We start from the raw sequence: 21,496 nt of genomic DNA on the forward strand, positions 1-21,496 counted from the left end.
GCTGACTCACAACAAATTAAAGCGGCATAGTTTGTCTTGGAATATTCATTACTTTCAAAATTAAAGTGACTAGAATTTTTAGAGCCTGCAAAAAATGATGAAAATAAATTTGATCGATCATATTATTTCGATAAACATTGCTCTCTTCCTACTTTATAGCTGTATTGAAGAAAAATATTTGATTTACTAAGTTAATTTTCATTTTAAAAAATCATTGTAACTCGAAGTTCGAAAGACTGCGTCTTAGAAAAAAAATAATTCACAGTAACAAAACATGAATAAAGAACAAGCTAAATTTATTTTCCGCTAGATACTTCAAGTTATATATATTTTTCTTAATTTTAGTTTAATTGAAAAGAGTTCCATTTTTGACTTGGCGGCAGAAAGAGTAACTTTAGCAAAGGTTGCCCGTTATGACAGACCTCTTCCTAAGACGAAGTGCCACCTTGGCAAGTCATTCCGTTGAAAATTAAAAAAATATATATTGCTGATCATCGTAGGTCTTCTGCAATAATTGCTTCAAACTAGTATCACTGCACTCGTTCTCTTTATGACGGTTTTTTTCCATGGAAATGCGCTGACGCTGACACATCGGTTTCGAAGAAAACATTTTCGTAGCAATATTAAGGAAGCATTGATTGAAGTTAAATTAATTTCAAAAGGTTATAATTTTTTAGCAATAATATAACCCACATTAAATGAAAATAATATTCTATTACTCAAGTTGATAATGACTTTTCACGTCACTGAAATGACAGCTCCTATGGCTAAGTCAAAAATCGAGGCTCTGTTATCAATCTTAACGCAACATTTTCACTATAATTGCGTAATTTCTGTTTACATATTTGTTTTTTTTTGCTCAATCATTTATGCTGGGATAAAAAATATTAACCCCGAGTCACTTTAATTTTGGAACTAGCAGTAGCTGGGAGAAAAAATATTTTTTCTAATTACAAGCAGAGGAGTTAGAAGGAGAGTAATAACAATTAATTATCGACGTATGAACGTTTTAAAGTTGTTTTAAATCAAATGCATGATTGGTACACGGTCTGAGTAGTTATTGCTTGAGTATTTGAATCATCGATTTAAGCGATATTAAGTCAACCTACGCCAAATAAAGTTGTTGTGCTCGGGGTTAAAGTGTTTACCCCAACAAAGGGATGGGAGGAAAAACTACGGGATTAATTGGAGAGGAGAATATCACATCTGTTGCTCTGAAGGAGTCCGTTAATTAAACTGAGCGGTTAAATTGGGAAATTTTGAGATTTTGGGAGAGAGGAGAAGCAATTATTTCATCCTTCCATTCATGGCCAAATTAGGAGTAATTAATGAAAGATTAATTTAATTATTGACAATGCTAAACCAATGGCTACATTAATCTAAATTATACTGGTAAAGTTAGCAAAATACTCCTTGCATTAATTATAGTTAGGATGCTTTGTACTTCCAAAAAAAACAATATAAATTTTATTACGCATTAGAGCTAAAAGATAATTATTGAGAATACGTTATGTACAATGTTAAAGGCAATAAGTAGATAACTATAAATTAAGAAAAATAGACACTTTTCTAGATCAGAGATAATTTTTCATTACGACTAGGCAAATCTAAGATGAACAGTTCTTGTGAAGGATAGAGTTTTTAGTCAGATTGAAGCTTAGTTGTGTTTTCAATATTTACATTCAAGTATATCTACATTCCATCAACTAAAGTCCTAAAAATGGACGACATTGCGCCAGGAATGTCTATATAAGGATGATTACATAATTAAATTTTTATCGTTTGAGTTTTGCACGAGACTGCCTATACTACAAAAAAAACTTTATTTGATGATCTATAAGTAAAAGGTTTAATGTGTGAGTATTATGCAAAGGCTCTACGCATTCATGTTTTCAATTCATATCTCACAGAAAAGGATTCGAGCAATCAATGCCAAAATTCTTTTTTCTTAGTCGAAACACACTATTTCCTCTAGCACGAATTTCTTGGGTTTATATATAGGTAAAAAACTATGTAACAACATTACATGACACTAGATAAAAGTAATTACTGGATTTAATAAGCAGTTTTGTGGTATCGATTTCTCCTCCAAAGCAATCCTTGATGCAAAGTTAACAGCGCCTCCCATGGGATCATCGCCATGCGAGCCGTGAATACACGCAATATCGCAGCACATTCGTGATGAGCTGGAAACTTCAGTGTAGGAGTCGAATTCTTTCCTCACATAAATAGCGAATCATGGTAAAGGAGAATCATGCCAAACCGAATGATAGGATCAAATCTATTGTATCGTATAAACGTTTTAATGCGACGCGCCTTTTGCAATCCAAGGATTAGACACTAAAATTCAGCTGTCACGCCCTCCTCTCGAATGGTGCCGCTAAAAAGTTCCTATTATCGATCCTATTATCTCCTAAAGCGTTGATTACCTCCGCCAGCTAGTCATTTCAGGTTAGGGTCCTACATTTTAGTGACGGTATGGAACAATAAACGTATCTAAGGTTTAAAACACCAAGGTCTACTCGTTACCACCTTAAACGCTATATAAAGACAGGCGTTAACAATCAAACTTTAAGAATATTCAGGGTGATTTAAATATAACGAGCTTTTCATCGCATTATGAATTCGCCCACCGATATTTCGCCATGTATCTCAAACAATATCCAAGAAGCAAAAAGTCTTTATGCTCAGGTAATGGCGGCTTGAAGATCTATGAATATGTCTGTCAACAACTTCCCAACCTTGCGGAAAACTTTAGTACTTTACTAACCTAAGTACTTTACTAACAGTATAGCCGATAAAGGACGAAAAAACACATAAAGGTGATTATGATGAAATAATGATTATAAAAATGATTATACTTGAGTCTATGATTTATCCAAAAAATTTAAAAGTATAATGCGTGTTCACCCTCAGGATGTTGCGAATAATAAGCACGAAAATTAATCACACAAAAGTGAAATTTCAGTTATTCTTGCATTTTAATAAAATAATTAAGCTGCATAAGCACAATCATTAAGAAATCACGGTCTTCATGATTATGTAGTTCCTCCAAAGCTTGTTCTGCTGTTTGACATCGTAAAATTTCAAATATGTCGAAAAAGGAAATAAAGTAACCACAATTTTTGGCCCGAGCGTGCCAGTGGAAAAAACTCATAAGTTCAAAAGTCTTAAGTTGAACCTTAAAAATTCAAAAACACTAGACGCACAAGTTGCCTACATATCGTCCCCGGGTTTGCTCCTAAATGTATAGGTAGGTATTATATTTTGAGATTGCTTCACCTATATACTTTAGGTTATGTAAATGTTATCTCTCTTCATGAAATGGTATTTCTTCTACGGCAATTAGTGCTCCATGTTGTAAAATAATATGATGAAATAGATATATGTATATATAACGCCTGACGCGTTCTTGAAAAGTGCTTGAGCATTAGGGGAGTGAAGACAAAAATTGCCGTGAGAGCGTAAGGGTAATACAACGATTACAAAAAAAACACCAAATGATTCTAGAGATTTTATTGTCTTGTGATTGATGATATATTCTTAGGTTCCATAAATGAATCTCATATCTATGTATACCAAAGTCTTACCTACTCTTTTACCGCTAATAAGTGAATTTGATACTCGGTCTGAGCGTATTTATAATATCCTTAAGGCCCTATACCCTGTTTTTCTGTGTTTAAAGCACGAGTAGGCCACTAATACTTACGCTTACAGCCATTAAAACCTCAGGCAGGTACGTAAATAACAACTTCAGAAAGCAGAAGAGTACCTCCTCTTATCCTACTGTCGGCGTCAAAATGATGTACCGCTGCACTGTAAATCTAGTTTATTTTTTTATGAAAATTTCAAAAATGTACACACGCGAGTGCAATAAATAACTCCGCGCACCATAACATTAGCCGTTTCGTCCACTTCATGAACTTTCTAACTCAACCTGGGGAAAACTACTACGTCTACAACATTAATCTTCCACAATAAGTTACAAAAATTAATGAAGATTAATAAAATGGCATTTGCGTATTTTAGAACTCATATTTAGAAAAGTTTAAAATAAATTAAGAAGTGTTTCGATCAATTTTATTTTTTATTTCGGGATAAACTGTAGGACTAGACAGTGTTTAAATATTTTCGTTGTTTCAAAACAAAATGTGAGTTCTAAAAATGCCATCTTGTTAATCTAAATTAACTTTTGGCACTTATTGTGGAAGATGAATGTTGTAGACGTAGTAGTTTTCCCCAGGTTGAGTTACAAAGTTCATGAAGTGGACAAAACGGCTAATTTTATGGTGCGCAGAGTCATTTATTGCACTCGCGTGTCTACACTTTTGCATTTTTCATGAAATAAAATTAACCAGAATTTAAAATAGAATTTCCTTCAAAATGACATATTATTAATTATTACGACATGCAATGAAGTCCAGATAAAAATTTCTAAAGTACAGTGGCACATCATTTTGACGCCGACAGTAGCACCACGAAGGGAAGTGAAGTTAGGCCAATGTATGCGTAACTATTTCACCGCATTTCGCCAAATAATTATGATAAAACAGGCTGTAATTCAACTTTTTCTCTAAAATGAATCAAAAGTTACATGATTTCCTTCGGGTCGAGAAAAGTGGCTAGAAATCAAGTATTATGGAGAGTTACATCGCCTAAGAGCTTCTTTTGGTCTTGTGAAAGCCATTTTGATTTCAAGATTTGCTATCTCCTTAACCAATAAAATTTTACTCCAAAACGGGTATATTGAAACAAAATATAACTGCACTTATCCAAAATTATAGGTGCAAATAATTGTTGAAATTTTTCAATAATGCTTCGTTTTATACCTTAAAATTCCACCTTTTATCCCCAATCCAATATCCAATTTATCACCTGAATTGGTTAAATTTAATAAAATGAAGACTTCAATTCATTTGATGTGATCTGCCACGTAATGATGATGGACAACATCGAAGAGCAAGAAATAAATGGGATATAATAATTATTTTGCTGGCGTAATCACTAATTAGACTATTCATTTGCCTGTGTACTTGGCCAACAATTTTTGGACGAGAAATTTTATTTTTACGCGAGTCCACCATTATATTCTAAGCAATGAGGTAGTTAGCGTGGCAATAAGGTTTTTATCTACTGTAATGTTGACCCTCGCAAACTTCTCAAGGAAGATAAATTGCTGAAGTGTGAATCCGTCCCAAACCACAGGCCCCATTACTCGTGCGTCTCTACCCTCGCAACTTCGGTATATCCTGTGCAACGTCACTTTTCCTAGGACTCACATGTCCCACCCCTACGCCCAAAAAGCTCACTTTGCTAAGTAATCCAGAAACTCGACTAAAAAACGTAGTCCCAAGAGCGTCCCTAGGAACTCTGCATAGATCAACTGATACCGTGGCCTCCGCATATCCCTCTGCAACCTAGTCATTACAATTTAAATACTTTTTAAGACAAATAAGGGTAAAGTAAACAATATAAGGGAAAAATAAAATGTGAAATAAGGAAATGCGTCCGGCAAAACAATCTATTCATACAAAAATAAGACAAAGTTTAATATGAGGTATTTCAAGACATTTTCTTCGCGGTCACTAACCATCTTATATGCGAGAGATATATCATACAATATGAGAGAGATTTTAGTAGCACATACCGATATAGGAGATTAAAATTTTATGCTTACATAAATAAGGGATTATTGAGAAATTAATCTATTATAATTAATTGAAAGTTTAATATTAAATACTTCATAACTTGGGAAAAATTAAATTGAGAGAAATGAATAAGCTTGCTGACTACAGCTAAGTCGTTAAAAGGAAACTACGTGCTGCAATCCAGTCATAAATCAACTTAAACCCTATCAACTTTACTTAATACTTACAGGTTTATGAAATATTTAAAATGAAGAATTAAATCGAAGGAATTATATCTCACTTTCTTATTTTTGAGTATAATTAGAATTATTGCTTTTATGCAATTTTAACTACAGTAAAACAAGACATTTCCTGAATTTTTTAAAAGTTTATCGCATTCAAAGGTTCATAGCATAATGAGGCGATTAGCTGACTTTTATTGCGACTTGCATCTCGAAGGGGAAAGATATAAGTTTAAATTTTTCAGTTTGTCTGCCTGTCGTACCCACCTTCCCCATCAGGTTCAGAGTACTCCAATATTTACACGAAAATCGAAATATGTAATAATAGAAACAATTAATAACTTCTCTTGTTAAATATCTTTATCATGATTCAAAATTCAATTAATGCAAGTAATAAATCATTTGTATGAACAAATATCCGTCAAATTTAAAAATTATTCTCTATTAATGGTTGATTCATGTAAACACCTACATTAGCTGAAAAATATTAGGTCATCCAAAATACGGTATAGTCAAACACGGTATGCAGTAAGAAAAAACATGAGAGGTACTTTTAGATAAAACTGCTAGGAAATATTGGAATGCGTTATAACACACAAGACGTTATTCTTTGTTATGACGTATGATTCATTATTATAGCATGCACTGAAGCACACGAATAAATTTGCAAAGTACAGTGGCTCTTCATTTGACGCCGAAATTAGTTACATTTTCTAAGTTAAGGAATTTTCTACTTAAGTAGTTTAATGGAGCCTCATAAAGAACAAAAAGTTATTAATTAAACGAATCAAGCGGCGCAAGTAATCATTTTGGTGCATATTCTTGATGAATAATACTTTATGTTCAACGATTTCAGGTAAATTTATGAAATATTTATCTATTCTCTTGCAACAACAGCAAAATCTGATTTATAATATCAATCCAAAATAGAATAAATATTCATCCAAACTATAAACCAGTCATTTGTCCTGCCAACCCATTACCTTTCAAATCAATCCATCATCAGTAAAGCCGAGAACTCATGATTTTAATTTTTAATTCAAAATATTTTCTCACGGATTTGCGCAATAATAAAACCAAAACTCTTATTTCTGAACTCCTTTTACCGGTTGGCAAAACTACAAACTAAGATATGAAGGATTTGTCCTTATTGTAAAATATTATAGACATAATTGTTCCCTATATGCCATACAAAACAATGGAAGAGTGTGAAATTGCTCATCATTAAAACTTGAGGACGTTAAAAGTTCTTGAACTAGAAATTTGAATGGGTAAACTCAAGGTATGATTGAGAGTCGAGATCTCTCCGTCTCACACTCGCTTATTCAAGAAGTTTTGTCTTCAAAGAAATTCGGCGAGTTCTCCGTCCTCGCCAGATGATGTGATGAACGAAAAATGAGGGATTCCGTGTATTGCTTCGATGATTACGTTAGACTATTTATGAACCGCATTGAGCAAAAATTATGAATTTCTTTCAAGACAAGGAATAGTTAGCGAGAAATGATGCAATAACCATCATCCTATTTTCCTTCATTAGAAGAAATGGTTATAAAAATTGAACGTTTTAAAGCAGGAAGATCTTCTAAGGGTTAATGCCTGATCGTGATGGGAAGCGATATTGGCGATAAGAAATGCTTTACCTTAATTAAATGAAATACAAGTATAGGCTTAGTTAGAAAATTACTATCCATGGATTATAGAGCGAGTTTGAAAAATCGATTGATAAATGACAGCATTCCCTCACTAAGAACACAAAATGTTTACGTGATGTGTTAAATGATCCAATATTACAGAGCCGTTAAATAGGATCCGAAATTTATACAATTTTTCAGCAACCTTAGCCATATTATTAAAAATTATCCAATCGCAATAATTACATTATTTTTTCAATAAAATCATTTAACTGTTCAGTGCATATAAAATCAATAATAACATTTGGTTGATGTGAGTTAATCACATCATAAATAATACAATTTTAAATGCTTCAATAAAAAAAATTATGCGAATTTTATAGAAACAGCTGAAAAAAGTTATTGAAGGAATATTTTTTTTAAACGATAGTTGCTGTACATATAATCAGGCTATTTTGAAGTGGAAGCGTTAAGGTATTTTTTAAACATGTATCAATTGATTTGTTGTAGCAGTACTACTGCAGACAAGTCAGCGAGTTTATGTCTCAGTTTTGTCCGTAATTTATCTCGAGCTCTGTGCCATTAACGCAATTCCACCGCTCCCACTCGCAAAAATGTACTTTAGCACGTTTCGTATCAATTATTTTTATGAGCCTTAGGCATCAAGTTATTTAAAATGAACTCCATCATTAGTACATCAGAATAAATTAATATATAATTTTCCACCTAAAGAATTAATGAATACCTGCGTGAAAAAATACTGATCCCATCTGAAATTACTTTCTCAAAAATACACATACGGCAATGCTCATATTAGATTTTTTAAAATCATTCGAAATGGAAGGAATGATATTCCAAATGCTTTAATGGTAGTGAATACGGTGTAAAAGTTTGCTGAGAAAACTTCTATATCGTCAAAACTTTAAAATCACATATAAATCATTCGTTTCATTTAAAACAAATATATCTTCTGAAGCAAAAATTGAAGTAAAGTCAAAACAACATAATCACGAACGGTGTAATCACATTCATATCCCTTCGCATTAAACATACAGGTAGCCTGTGAGCCCAGAAGATGATGATGATAACCACGGTAACAAAACGCCACGGAAACGTGCATCAGCAAATGAAAATACAACTCAATTGCCCCAAATAAAACCTTTATCTGTGAAAAGTGAGAAACCTTAACGTAAAGTACAGAAATATCCCTGTGGTCTAGAGTAGACTGAAGTCTGTTATTGCATTAATTTATGTTCGAAAGTATTGCAACCATGGATTTTACGCCACAAATTGCTAAAAAATTAGGCGAAACATAGAGAAAGACAGAAATATGAGTATATTTATTTTTTCACTCTATTACAACCGACAATCAATAAATAAATTAGTGAACTAGCACTTTAAAAACGGTTGCAATTAAGATTATGTGTATTCTATTTTATATATAGGAAGGCAAAAATTTGAGCCCATATGGTGAATTTTATCCTCATTCTCTTGAAGGGTTCATTATGCACTGGTATTTTCCTTCCAGCTTCCAGCTTTTCTATCCTTTTTCCCCATATCCTTCCACCCCATTTTCCTACTTCCATGTATCCGTTCGCTCGACATTCCTCTTTCAAGAAAGGGACTACCTGTTCGTTTAATAAGCGATGTATCCTCATCAGCTATCCTCATTTTTTCAGTCGTATTCATCTCAGTCGTACTAAGTGCTTAGGGATGGGATTTGGTATGTTTGACGCAGAATATCTGCACAAACATTTTAAACTTGATCTCAGCGCTTTAGCTTGTAATTGCGTAAAGTTGAGGGGGAAAAAACTTGCAAAAAACAGACCAAAAACAGCCTGCCCACAAAATGGGAGACAAACAGTGGGAACCCACAAGATTAATTTCTGTCTACCCACTACATTGGTTCCCGGGGGTGGATCCAGGATTTTCTCTTGGGGGGCAAAAGGGTCTGACAGGCAAACAATCTCCTCATACTTGAGATTAAAAACAAGATACAACAATCACTGTACGAATTATTGTCTGTATTTTAACAAGCAAGTCAAGAGAATGAAATAATAATATGAAATTAAATCATTGAGGCTTCCTAATACACAAAAAGAAAACGAAGGTAATGATAACCGTATTAAAAATGTTTACTAATTTTTAAGCGCCTGGGAGGAGGGCACGTGCCCCCGTGCAACCTCTTTACATCCACTTACGGAGCCTTTTCCGGTTCTTTGCAATACTCTAGAAAAAGAGAGGCCGATAATGGCATTCCATAATAAATTGGCTCATGATTGGGCCATGACAAACAAAAAGGTAGCAACCGGTAGCCTAGCATCATGGGTTGCAGGGCATGCAGGCACTGCTAGTCGTCGAATTAAAATAAAACAACATGCGTAGTGTCACTTAGGAATAAACTTAAATTGAGACACTGATAGCAATACCTGCGTGTTGAGTCCGACATAGATGACGGGGTTGTAGCAAATGGAGGACTTGGCCATGAGGGCGGGGACGACAGCGACGCCTGGGGATACGAGGGATGCATCGCCGAATGCGACGAGCAGCGCCAGCACCGAGTATGGCGTCCACGCCACCAGGAATGCCACGATCATCACAAACACCATGAACGCCACCCGCGTCTCCGCCTTGGTCACCCGCCCCATCGTTATGGCATTCTGTGGGGAAAGAGGATACTTTTATGCATTTTTCCAGTAAAAATTTTAAGCATGTTCATGAGATTTGAGTTTTTATTCAATGAGTTGTTCAAATTTTCACAAGAAATATTTATGAGTCTTAAAACAAAGAGCGGAGGGGGGGTTTCGGGTTACAGCCCCACCACTGTCTCAAAACTTTCCCTTTGCCCTGGGGTGTTTTCCATGCACTCAGGAAGGGTCCCGAAATCTCCGGTAAACCCCCCATTTCAAAATCTTGACTAGGCTATTGGTTAAGAAGGTTTTCTTTATTTTATAAAACCAGCTTATTACCCGTGTACATTTATCGGGGTATGAATAAAAGTTGGTAAGATAATTATTTTCTATACGACAAGAGATTACAGGAAACTGAATATTTTAATGCATTATGTAGTAAAATTTTTAAGTATTTCCACGAGATTTTATTCCATGAGTATTTTAAGGTTATTGTTATTATATTTTAACAAGCCAGTGAATAATCGTACTTTCCCATTAAACTTTTTAAGTATGCCCATGTCATTTTATTCCATGAGGTTTTAGATTTCATAAAAAATATTTATCAGTATTTAATATCAATAGGATATTCTACTTTAATAAAACCAGCTTATTACCGGTTTAGAACTATCGGGGATTGAATTGAAGTTCTCAAAATAATTATATTTTGAACGATTAGAGAATGCACACAATTGAGTAACAGCATTTCCTAGTAACATCTTTAAGCAGATCCATGTGCTTTAATTCTACGAGTAATTTTTAGGTTGCCACGAATTTATATTTAATGCTAAGAGAGTATTCTTAATGGTATATAACCAGCTTATTTCCCATTTGCATCCATCGGGGGTCAAATGAACTTGTTGAAATAATTATACTGTGTTAGAAAAGAGAATACAGGCAATTGAATACGCATTGCATTTTACCTGCAAAATTTTTAAGCATGACCGTGAGATTATACTCTATGAGGTTTTATTTTCCCGTTTATCTGATTCTTATCGTTATCAAAATAGTTATTTACGTTAGTTATGTACATTCATCGGGGATTGAAAATTTAAAATTACTAATATTCATAATGTTCTGTATAAAAAGAGAATACAGACATGTAAAGCCACATTGTCCTTGCAAAATGTACTAACGTGTTTATGTGATTTGCTTTCATGAGTTTTTCATATTTTCGTATAATTATATTTACAATGCATTAATTATTAGAATTCATTCTTAAATCCATCAAAATAGCTTAGTACCCCGTATTAGGATTGAATTGAAGTTGCTAAATTAGAAAAAAAAATTTAAATATTCATTCTAATAAATTCTAATCATCATGGAATTTAATTAAGAGGCATTTACAGTTAAACGCCAAAAATAATTATACTCTTTAGTAAGGATTTTTAATATTATAAAAAAAAGGGTGAAGGTTATCGTTTAAATCCAGCTAATAGAGATTTTTAGACGTAAACCTACTAAAATTCATTTCGATGCCCAAAAGAAAAGGCTGCTAATTGATTGCTATAAGTTAAAACGTAGAAGTATAAAGATGAGTGGAATAAAAATAATTGAAGTAAACAGCTTAATTTGCTGGTCTCGGGAAGTAATATACGGAGGACAAATATAGCCTAAGAGGAGATTAATGTATATCTATATAGCGTAAATATGGCACTGTTATTTAAAAGACACTGTATCAATGGCTATTGTGATTGATGTTTTACCATTTTCAGCATATTTTAAACAACTAGTCAAAACCATAGTCAGACATAGCCATGTAGCCAGAACGAAAGCCGATTGATGCCCTGCTCCCTCGAAACCTCTGGCGGTTTTTAAAAGGTGAATAAAAATTAACTTCCCCCATTCACTTACGCAAAGAGTTTATTCAAAAATTCATTATTGAGAAGTACTATCATTCCATTGATTAATTCTTGAATTTCATACCACGGCAACTCCTGAGCAATCCATATTCTAATGGGATATGACTTTTTCCACCCAACAGGAAGTGAATTTTTCCAACCCTGATATAAACTTGTCCCTTTACCCTCCATCCCATCCCTCGAAACAAACTTCTGGTAGAGTGCCCTATCAGAGGGTCTCTGAAAATGTCTACTCTCGAACTTCATCAAAAGTTTTAGCCATCTTTAAGAATTTTTCCTCATAATTATTAATCAATTGATTTCACTTGTGTCCCACATAAATTATTTTTTCGGAAGAGTCAAAGGCCATAAAAATATGGAAAGTCAAAAATTCCAAGTTTGAGGTTAACTTGATATTAGGCAGAGCTAACGGATTGAAATTACTGAAAATTTTAAAAAAATTTAAACCACATTTACGTATCTCCCGATCCATTACATGTACAATGAGATGGAATAATAAACATTCCGACTAAAATCCGTTCAATTTTATCTTTATGATGAAGTTTTCATTTTCTTTCAATGATTGTAAGTGTTTGCGGGATCCAAATGTGGCAATTAAAAAACTGCTACGGGCGTACAGACAGTGTTACCCAGATGTTAAGCAAATTAGGCTGGGAGCCGTTGGAGACTCGGAGGCTGCACGCTAGGCTTAGATTGCTTGAACAGTTGAGAATGGATATCTTTAAGAGCGACACAGAGAACGTAATATTGGTGCCACACTATATTTCCAGGTCCGATAGAAGCGATAAATTAAGAGAGATGTTTTGCCGAACGGATAGATATGCGAATTCGTTTTTCCCCCGAACCATAAAGGACTTTAATAAACGCTAGTCCCAACCTCGTTAGAGCACTTCATTTTTTTTTAATAGCTTTAAACGGCTGGTGTCCTAACACCCCCTGCCATACGCCTTTTAGGCGGCTTTCGGGGTATTATGTAGATGTAGAATTAATTGATGGGCTTTCATTTGATTACTTTTATAATTTAACTTTTTATAATTTTACATTGACTTGAAGAAGGTACTCCTTAAAATAGTCAACTGCTTTGCGAGGCCCCATGCTCATTAATAATATTAAAGCATAAAAATATCATTTTTATGAAATACACGTAAGATTAAAAAGAAGAAAATAACGGCCTACGGCATCTCAAACTATTGAAAATTTCAAATGTGATTGATGTGAAAGTTAAAAATAAGTTTTATAAGAGCATTTCAGATATCAAAAACGAAAGACGTGCTGCGCACTTAAGATTATAAAATTAAAACTTGCCGGTCATTATACATCAGACTTGTCTCTTAGAGAAACCGGATATGATCTTACATGCGTACCCCGTTTTTCGTTTTTGATATCTGAAATGCTCTTTTAAAACTTATTTTAACTTTCTCACCAATCACATTTGAAATCATCAATAATTTAAGATGATGTAGGCCGTTATTTTTTACTTATTAAGAAAACGTGTTTTTTTATAAAATGATATTTTTATACTTTTACATTAGTTAAGACATTTTAGTGTTGTTAGAGAGGAATTTTGCAATCAATTGAAATTTTAAGTGCAACCACCATGTGATAGTCTCAAATATTGTGTCTTTCATACCCAACTTTCAGCGATAATGTATATTATAATTTAAAGCTATAAAAAATCTATTTAAAACAAAATGCCAGAGCTGTCTTTGTTGGCAAGACAGAATAATCTTTAATTAACACAATCCTTTGTATCAAGTAGGATAATTCTTCTAGAAATTCTAGAAAATGATTCTATTTACTTACATTCACTTTACATTTAGAATTAAGTGAAAGAACATTTATTTCCATTTACTTCCAAAATGGATTTTTCTTTCACCATGTACCTGATTGTAGAATTAAAAGCTATTTTAAATTTTTCAATATTTTTAATTGACAAAAACTTTCAAGAACTAACGCAACAGTTTCTCAAAATCCGTCGAAAATTTCGTAAGAACTAATTATGCAATTTATTTCTTTATTGTTAAAATTAATTAAAACAAATTAGCCCAAATGCGCTAATATGACAAAATATTCTAAGTAAACTTCATTTTGTCATCCTACCTTGTCCTGGATTCCCAAAGTTTATATCCTAGCACACATTACTATTTCCCATTTGTTTTCTAAATGGATTTCCATTTACTGCCACTCACCATTTATATGATTGTAAAATTAAAAGCATTATTTAAAATTCATAATATTTTTAATGGACAAGAGATTTCAAGCAGTAATGCAAAAATTTCACTATGAGCAGTCATGATCGTCGTTATGAATTTTCCTTAAAAACGCATCATGAGCATAATTTTTAATGTAAAAGTAATTGAACCAAATTTACGAGAGAACGCTAATCGGATAAAATATTCTACCTAAACTCTTCTTCTTGCCAACCCACCTTGTTCTCATTTCCAGAAAGCCATGTCCTGGCATATTGTATTATTACGTAGTTCCACTGCGTAGTTTTTCACTTCCTCTTTTGTTTGAACTCTCTTTTAATCTCTGAATTCAATTTATTTAACCTCGTCCTTCAATTTTCAATAGTTTTGTTTGATTTAATTGTTGACTTGAACATAGGTACGGTAGAATTTATGTGTGTGAAGACAAAAATTCCACGTAGAAAAATAAAATTTGTAAGGCAAATCATAAAAAGGAATGATGAATACCAGGTTCTATTAAAGATAAACAACAAAAAAACCACGCAGTAAAAAATAATTGTAAGGACAAATCAAAAAAAGGAACAGCAAATCACCGGCTTCTGTAAAGTATAAGTAACGTGATAAAGACAAAGTTAAAGATAAAATTGCGGTGATAATTCCAGTTATTTTTCTATGATCAACAGTATTACAAAAATATGTACATTGATATGATAAAACAGTTTTACGACCTCCGTGTAACCGAAAATATACGAATAAATTTTTCAGGATAGTTGGGATTATTCCTCTCTAACCTTAAGGTCCATACAATCCATGTTGATTCTGAACTTATTGAAGACTCTGGCAAGACTTACAACTTTTATTGGAATCAGAACCTAAACGACCTTAAAAGTTATACGATTATGATTGGCTATGTTACCTCAGTACATAATTAAGTACCAAGATACTCGTAATGGGTCAATACCAAAATATGATTATGTGGTATGGAAAATTAAGTAATTCAAGACAGTAAACTAACTTTACTACCGTGTTCCCAAAAAATACCAGAAAACTGGTTGATCCATCCATTTTCCTCGATTTTAAATACAATCCTTACGTACATATCCGCTCTTGGCACGTGTAAGCAATTCTGCGCACCTGTCCCATATATTACGCTTTGAATTGGGTTCGTTCATACACTTGTCCCCTTAAATTGGCGAACCAGCTGACCCTCTTTTGAGTGCACCGACGACCGGCACTCGCCTAACCGCACTCCTACCCGCCACCCCTTGCTCTGAAACCGCTAAAATCCCGCAAACCACCGCGCCTCCATCTCATTTTTATGAGTGCTTCACTTTTTCAGTGTCTGCTGCGCTCTCAAAATCGAAGTGAGAAGACTGATAGTACGTTTCATATTTTAGAAGAGTGGGATTTGAAGTAACTTGCCTCATCATGACCCATTACAAAAATATGCAGACGGCTCAAAATAACCCAAATAGCTCAAAAAAACAACTTCATCCTCAACACACCTTTCAAGAGTCCCGCTAACAGAGTACAAAGGTTTTGCAGCTGCACTGACTTTCGCAATGTGCTGTCTTCATTTTCCCAGTTTCCACGTTTTAATGATAAAGAGTAAAATTCCTGCACATTAAAGGTTTTTTTCATATGTTATAAAAATAGCTTTATTACCTCTGAGCAATCAGGAAGCAAGTCCATCAAATTTCTCCACCGGAAATGTTAAAACAAGCTTCAAAGTATTTAATTAAAATTAAAGACACTTCCATTATGATTGATTACAAAGTGAATGGTATATTTCATTAAATTTATGTACCATAGTAGAAAGACGTGATGGGTTGTAATTGCACAAGTTTAATTTAGCCAATTAATCTTCAAGCCAAGTCTGAGGAATAAGAAAATTGCTTGTCAGAAGTTCTTTCTTTCTTTTCTATTGGCTTAACTATTTTTTTATTCACTAAGTTTCCAGGAAAACCGTCTAAAACCGGCAGCAGAATATTTATATCACTTAATTTTAACCCAGACCAAAGCCGCATCGTTTTGCTAGAGTTCAGTATAGCTCAACAGAAAGTAATACGGTGACTATAATTGAAATTATTTCTATAATTTCATTTAAATTTAAAACTTCTTCACACACTTTTTCGGGGCATTTCGAATATTGAATAAAGACAAATATCTGGATTAAAGTATTTATTGTTCTTTGTATAATTGAATAGTTTTCATCAATAATCGTTTTTGATAACAGATAAAGATATTAACATGAATTTGGATTATGTCTAACTGTTATTAGTACATAATAATAAGTTCCCTCGTACCAATAAATTGCAGGTTATGAGAAATGAATGCCCTCAATGTAAAATTAAAAATCGTTTAGTTTCGGGTAGAATAGGAACTGGAGGTAATGTGGAAAGATATAGGAGAATAATGAAACTTGTACCCCATACTCTTCATGTTATGAGGCTATCGTTAGGTATTTACGGCGATGACATAATGATCAATTAGTCATACAGCTGATAACGGCAAGAATAAAATTTTTTACCTCTAACATCACTGACACAATAAGCTGAGGCTGTTTTTGTGCAACGGAGCTTGTTTTGACTCTGTCAACTTAATTAAACATGAAGGCATAAAATAATTTTGAGTAAGACTGGAACTTCCCAACAACGAAAAAACAACAGTGGTACTGATTCCCTCAGGGCACTACAAATTGGTTCGAAGCGTAATTGAGGAAAAATGGAAGGAAATTTCTACGAGGCAGTACAACAAGCTCCAAAGTGAACTATGAACAGGAAAATAACTCTTATCGGAGAACTTTAAGTAGAAAATGACCTTTGAGCAGAAAACTTTCCTAGTTGAAAAGCAATATTCTGTGATGACTTACTTCGCTAGTTTACTGCAGAATTTGAAGCTTGTTACGTGATCAACAATTGACGTTCCATAACTATCAATGAGCATTCTCCTTACCATCAGATTTTCAATGCATCTTTCCATTATCTAAATACTTATATATATTACCCTTTTACGTTAACAGCATGTTATATTTTAGAGTTAATATTTTATTTAACAGTGATATAAATTTTCAATTAAGGGCATTGCGAGGAGAATTCACGGGAATAAAAAAAGATATTTTATAAGCCTTACCCGGAGAAATAGAGGCTATGACTTAGTCAAAAAATTCTTAATACTTCCTAGAACTCGACGAGTTCCACGATATAGCCATATTTGAAATACATCTTACATTAATTTCAAGGAGATTTCAATTAAAAGCTGATAAAATTATAGTAGTATGTAGCTTCCGTTTCCATTTACCCATAAAATCAACTCACCTATACCCAAATATTATGGTGGTTATACCTGAATTTTGATGAGCTTGTCAGCATGGTAGAGCAAAATAATAGTTTCACTCACTCAAAATGCAATTCCGGACTCTCACATCAACTTCTCATTCAATTCGAATTTCTCACTGAACCCAGCTTCTTGGAGAGCTGCGAATTACGATACATTGAGGCAAGGGCTTCCTTTCTCGGCTCACATTTACGTTTTTTTTTATTTAAGGACAAGGCTAAAAGTAAAGAGCGAAATGTAATAGAAACGAAACCTATATATTGTATCTTGCTCTTAAAATCTACCTTTGTTAAACAGAAGCATGGTAGTAACGATATTAAAAACGAATCTTAAGCTTTCATGTACCAAAGGCAATTTATTTGCTCACTAAAGTAACTTACACCTCATGCAAACGGTTTTCTCACTCCAGCACCTTTTTCCGGATCACCCTCAAAAAGGTAAATACCGCAAGTCTGGCCTCCAACTGCAGTGAACCAAATCATAAAAGGCCCCAGTTTTGAGAAAAAAGTTATACAAATTATGAGCAGCCGTTACTGAAGAAGAATGCTTTTTTAATGCCTTTGGCCACGTTCTATGAGGGTTCATTACTTTACTCCACTTTACGGGCTAAATTATTCGAACCCACTAATCGATTGAACTCATACATTACTCTGGAACAGATTAATCTGCTTTACTACTTTTCTCTTGGAAAAAATATCCAAGATATCTTTCCAATATATATCGCCTGGCCACTATTTATGGCCGAATGTACAATTACGTTAGTTTCGCAATCTCCACTCCTCTTAAAACGCCTCTAAGCCATGCACCAGCCCATAAAAAAAAATTGAACGAACATGCTTCGGTATTTTATGGTATTTTACTTGCCTCTTTTTCATTATATAGAAGTTGCGACCTATCTACCAACCAATTCATTAACGGTGCGAATAGTCGACCTACAAATTGAGAAAATTACTTCTACAAATCAGCATGCTACATCAATTAATTTTCAAAATTAAAAATTTGAATACGATACACTGGTAATATATGTAACTAGGCACATTTAACTGGGATAACTCGCAGTGTATGTATCTTTCATAGGTATAAACACAGCATCCATGAAATGGTGCACCGAATTAAAGCATGCAGTAATTTTCAATAGCTATAAAGTAATGCTAAACCTAATAGTCATATTAGAAAGCGATTAAGATAACTCCTTTCCTCAAATAAGCCACCAGAAATATCTCGAAGAAGTTTTTCAAAGAAATTCCCTATTCTAACACTTTATGGATATTTAAAACGCCAACTTAACTATATAAAAAATACATAAGGCAACAAGGTATTCCTTTAAATGCATTAGTGTTGAGAATGTTGACAGACGGCTAAAGCAATTTGCTATATGAAATGACAATGAAATACATGAGAAGAAAATTCTAACTTCCCCATCAAAAGACGCGAAGTGGACCACAGCTTAATGATCCACCCAATAGATAGGGTACTATGAGTGCTTGAAATCCTCAACGCACAAGTAAGGCTCAGGAAAATTCTGAAAAATTCCGCTTCATGCATTTATAGTAAGGTTTAAATCAAATAAATTTGAAACAGTTTTTTTCCGAATGGATCCAGCGTTCATGGAAATTTTATGTTTCGCTTCCTTTGAAAGATATCCATCGGTCTTGACACAATGCATGATGCAGGATTTTTAATCCTGCATCATGTGTTTCGTGAGAATATATGTACACTAATAACTACGAACGAAAGCTCCTATTGGCATCTAATTAAATACTTTTGAAATGATAATAATAAATGATCATATGAAATGAAATGGCTCTGATTATATTAAAAAGTATCCATTACTTTATTAATAAAATACATAAACTATGAATCATAATATAAACAAATCAAACAAATTATAAAATTATATTGGATGAAAATAATACTGGGTGACAGAAAATGATATATCGAAACCGTTAAACTATTAAGCCGGCATTAAACTATTTTTTTAACTTTCAAAAAAATCACATTTCTGTCTCAGAACGTGAGATATCACTGAATCCAATTAAAACACCACTTCACTAACACTAATGGTTTCCGGAAAACAAATAGGGTAACATGCAAAAATGCGAAATTGTTCTACATAGGTCCGCGAATCCTTCGAAATCCAGCATCGTACGGAGGCAATGTTAAATGGTCCTCCCTAACTCTATTATGACACATCCCCTTTAATGCGCAATAGTCTCAAGTCCATCCCCTTCAACGGATAATACTCCCAGCCTTTAAGCAGGACGGCGAATATTACTGAGTTCCCCTTTCATGGTGGGAAAATAACAGTGAAAAATTTCTTGAAATAGCAAATCAAATATTCTTTGCGATTCACCCACTGTCATAACTTAAGTTTTTTATCTAATGGAGTGAAAGAAACACTCATGTATTTTCAGTTTACATATTTGCTTCGACAAAAACGTGCCAGAAAACTAATTCCAAAGAAAAACAAGCACTACACTCTGAAAAGGCAAGGGCAATTGGCCACTACCCACATGTTAACCTTTATGAGGTTCTATATGCATACATTTCTTATTCCGTCAGTCCCATCCAGAGTGTAAGCAAAATAGAAAACTTTGAACTTTCTACTTGCTTAACAGAAACTTTCACCTGATTACTCCTTTGATCTTCGCCCAGACCACTTTTTTACTTCCTACGTTCCTAGTCAAGGCGCGGCAAATTTATGGATCCGCAGACTGTAATAGAATGATAGAATCGTTGTTGGTCCACGAAACTGATATCAAAAAGTGAAAAAGTGACTTTAATTTTTTCTTCATCATACCATAGCACATCATTTTTTATTCTAATGCCACAAGAAACAGAAACATAAATATAAGACGATGAAACAGTGTGACGTGGAGATGGAATGAAGGCCGAAAACACATGGAAAAATTTCACTTTCCACAAGAGTTCTTTAAACGTTCTCGTAGAAATGATGATATTGTTCATGATTCAAAGGCCAGCACCTTTAATTTCCCATCCTTCGAGCGCATTACTTAAGAAGTTATCGCGATTATCGCGGAACCGAGGTCAAACCTATCTATGCCCTTTTGATTCAGTTATAAGTCTGATTCCGGGGGCATCACCCGTTATTCGACGGGAAATCCAGTAAATGCGGGAAATCCAGTAAATCGAGAGGGATCGTTTAATGGGACCTGTGCATTATAGTGATGTTTTTCAAATTCCTACACTCGTTTAGCCAACTCTAGGGTCAGTCTCTATAAGTGTGGTTAAAGTGCACTCCGAAAAAAAACCTATCGGCGTACAAAAGATAGAGCGCTGAACTGTAAGCATCTGTATAAAATCCAACTGAATTCCCATATATCGTTTTGCTCATTGTTTATTCGTTGATACTTCGATCCGTGAGATCAGTTCTGCTCATATATACCTATATTGTAGTAAGAGAACACTGCTGGCTGCCTAACTTGCATCATTTTTGAGGTAGCACATGGGGATCTCGTTACCTTTGTGAGTGGGTGTACACCATGGTAAGATGACTAGACAGCCACCATCGAATAGTAATTCCATCTAGCAACCACAATATTCTCGTTTTTCTCCCGTGCGATGGGAGCAGCGGGGCTGTCTTAGGTAGCTGTCTTTTTCGATCAATTGGATACCTTTGGATAGTCTTTTCACCAAACTGTTCCAGTACCTTCATATACTTAAGATTTCAACTGACTTATAGGAGGAGAGCTCGTAAACACATTGTTAAAATGAATGTAAAAGGGAAGATTTATTGCTTGCTCTAGTAAATTGCCCAACATGATAAGGAAATAGGAAGAGCATTTACCCACGAATTTATTTTTGTCTTCAATACTCCGTGTCTGCTCTATGCTGAAGTCCACCAAGTACTCTTGAGGAGTATTCCAGCACCACACTTAAAAGCTGAAACTTATGGGTTCACCCCGTATAAACTGGTTGC

General features: G+C 34.1%; 1 protein-coding gene across 1 annotated transcript in view; it reads right to left on the reverse strand.

Moving 5' to 3' along the window:
* The window catches only part of LOC124174222 (pineal opsin-like), a 381,380-nt gene that overhangs the window by 1,184 nt on the left and 358,700 nt on the right, over nt 1–21,496 (reverse strand). Inside the window, exon 5 of the mRNA XM_046553317.1 lies at nt 9,930–10,160. Within this exon, the coding sequence (XP_046409273.1) occupies nt 9,930–10,160 (231 nt within the window). The remainder of the gene's footprint in view (nt 1–9,929; nt 10,161–21,496) is intronic.

Source organism: Ischnura elegans, chromosome 2, assembly GCF_921293095.1.
Source record: "Ischnura elegans chromosome 2, ioIscEleg1.1, whole genome shotgun sequence".
Lineage (NCBI taxonomy): Eukaryota > Metazoa > Arthropoda > Insecta > Odonata > Coenagrionidae > Ischnura > Ischnura elegans.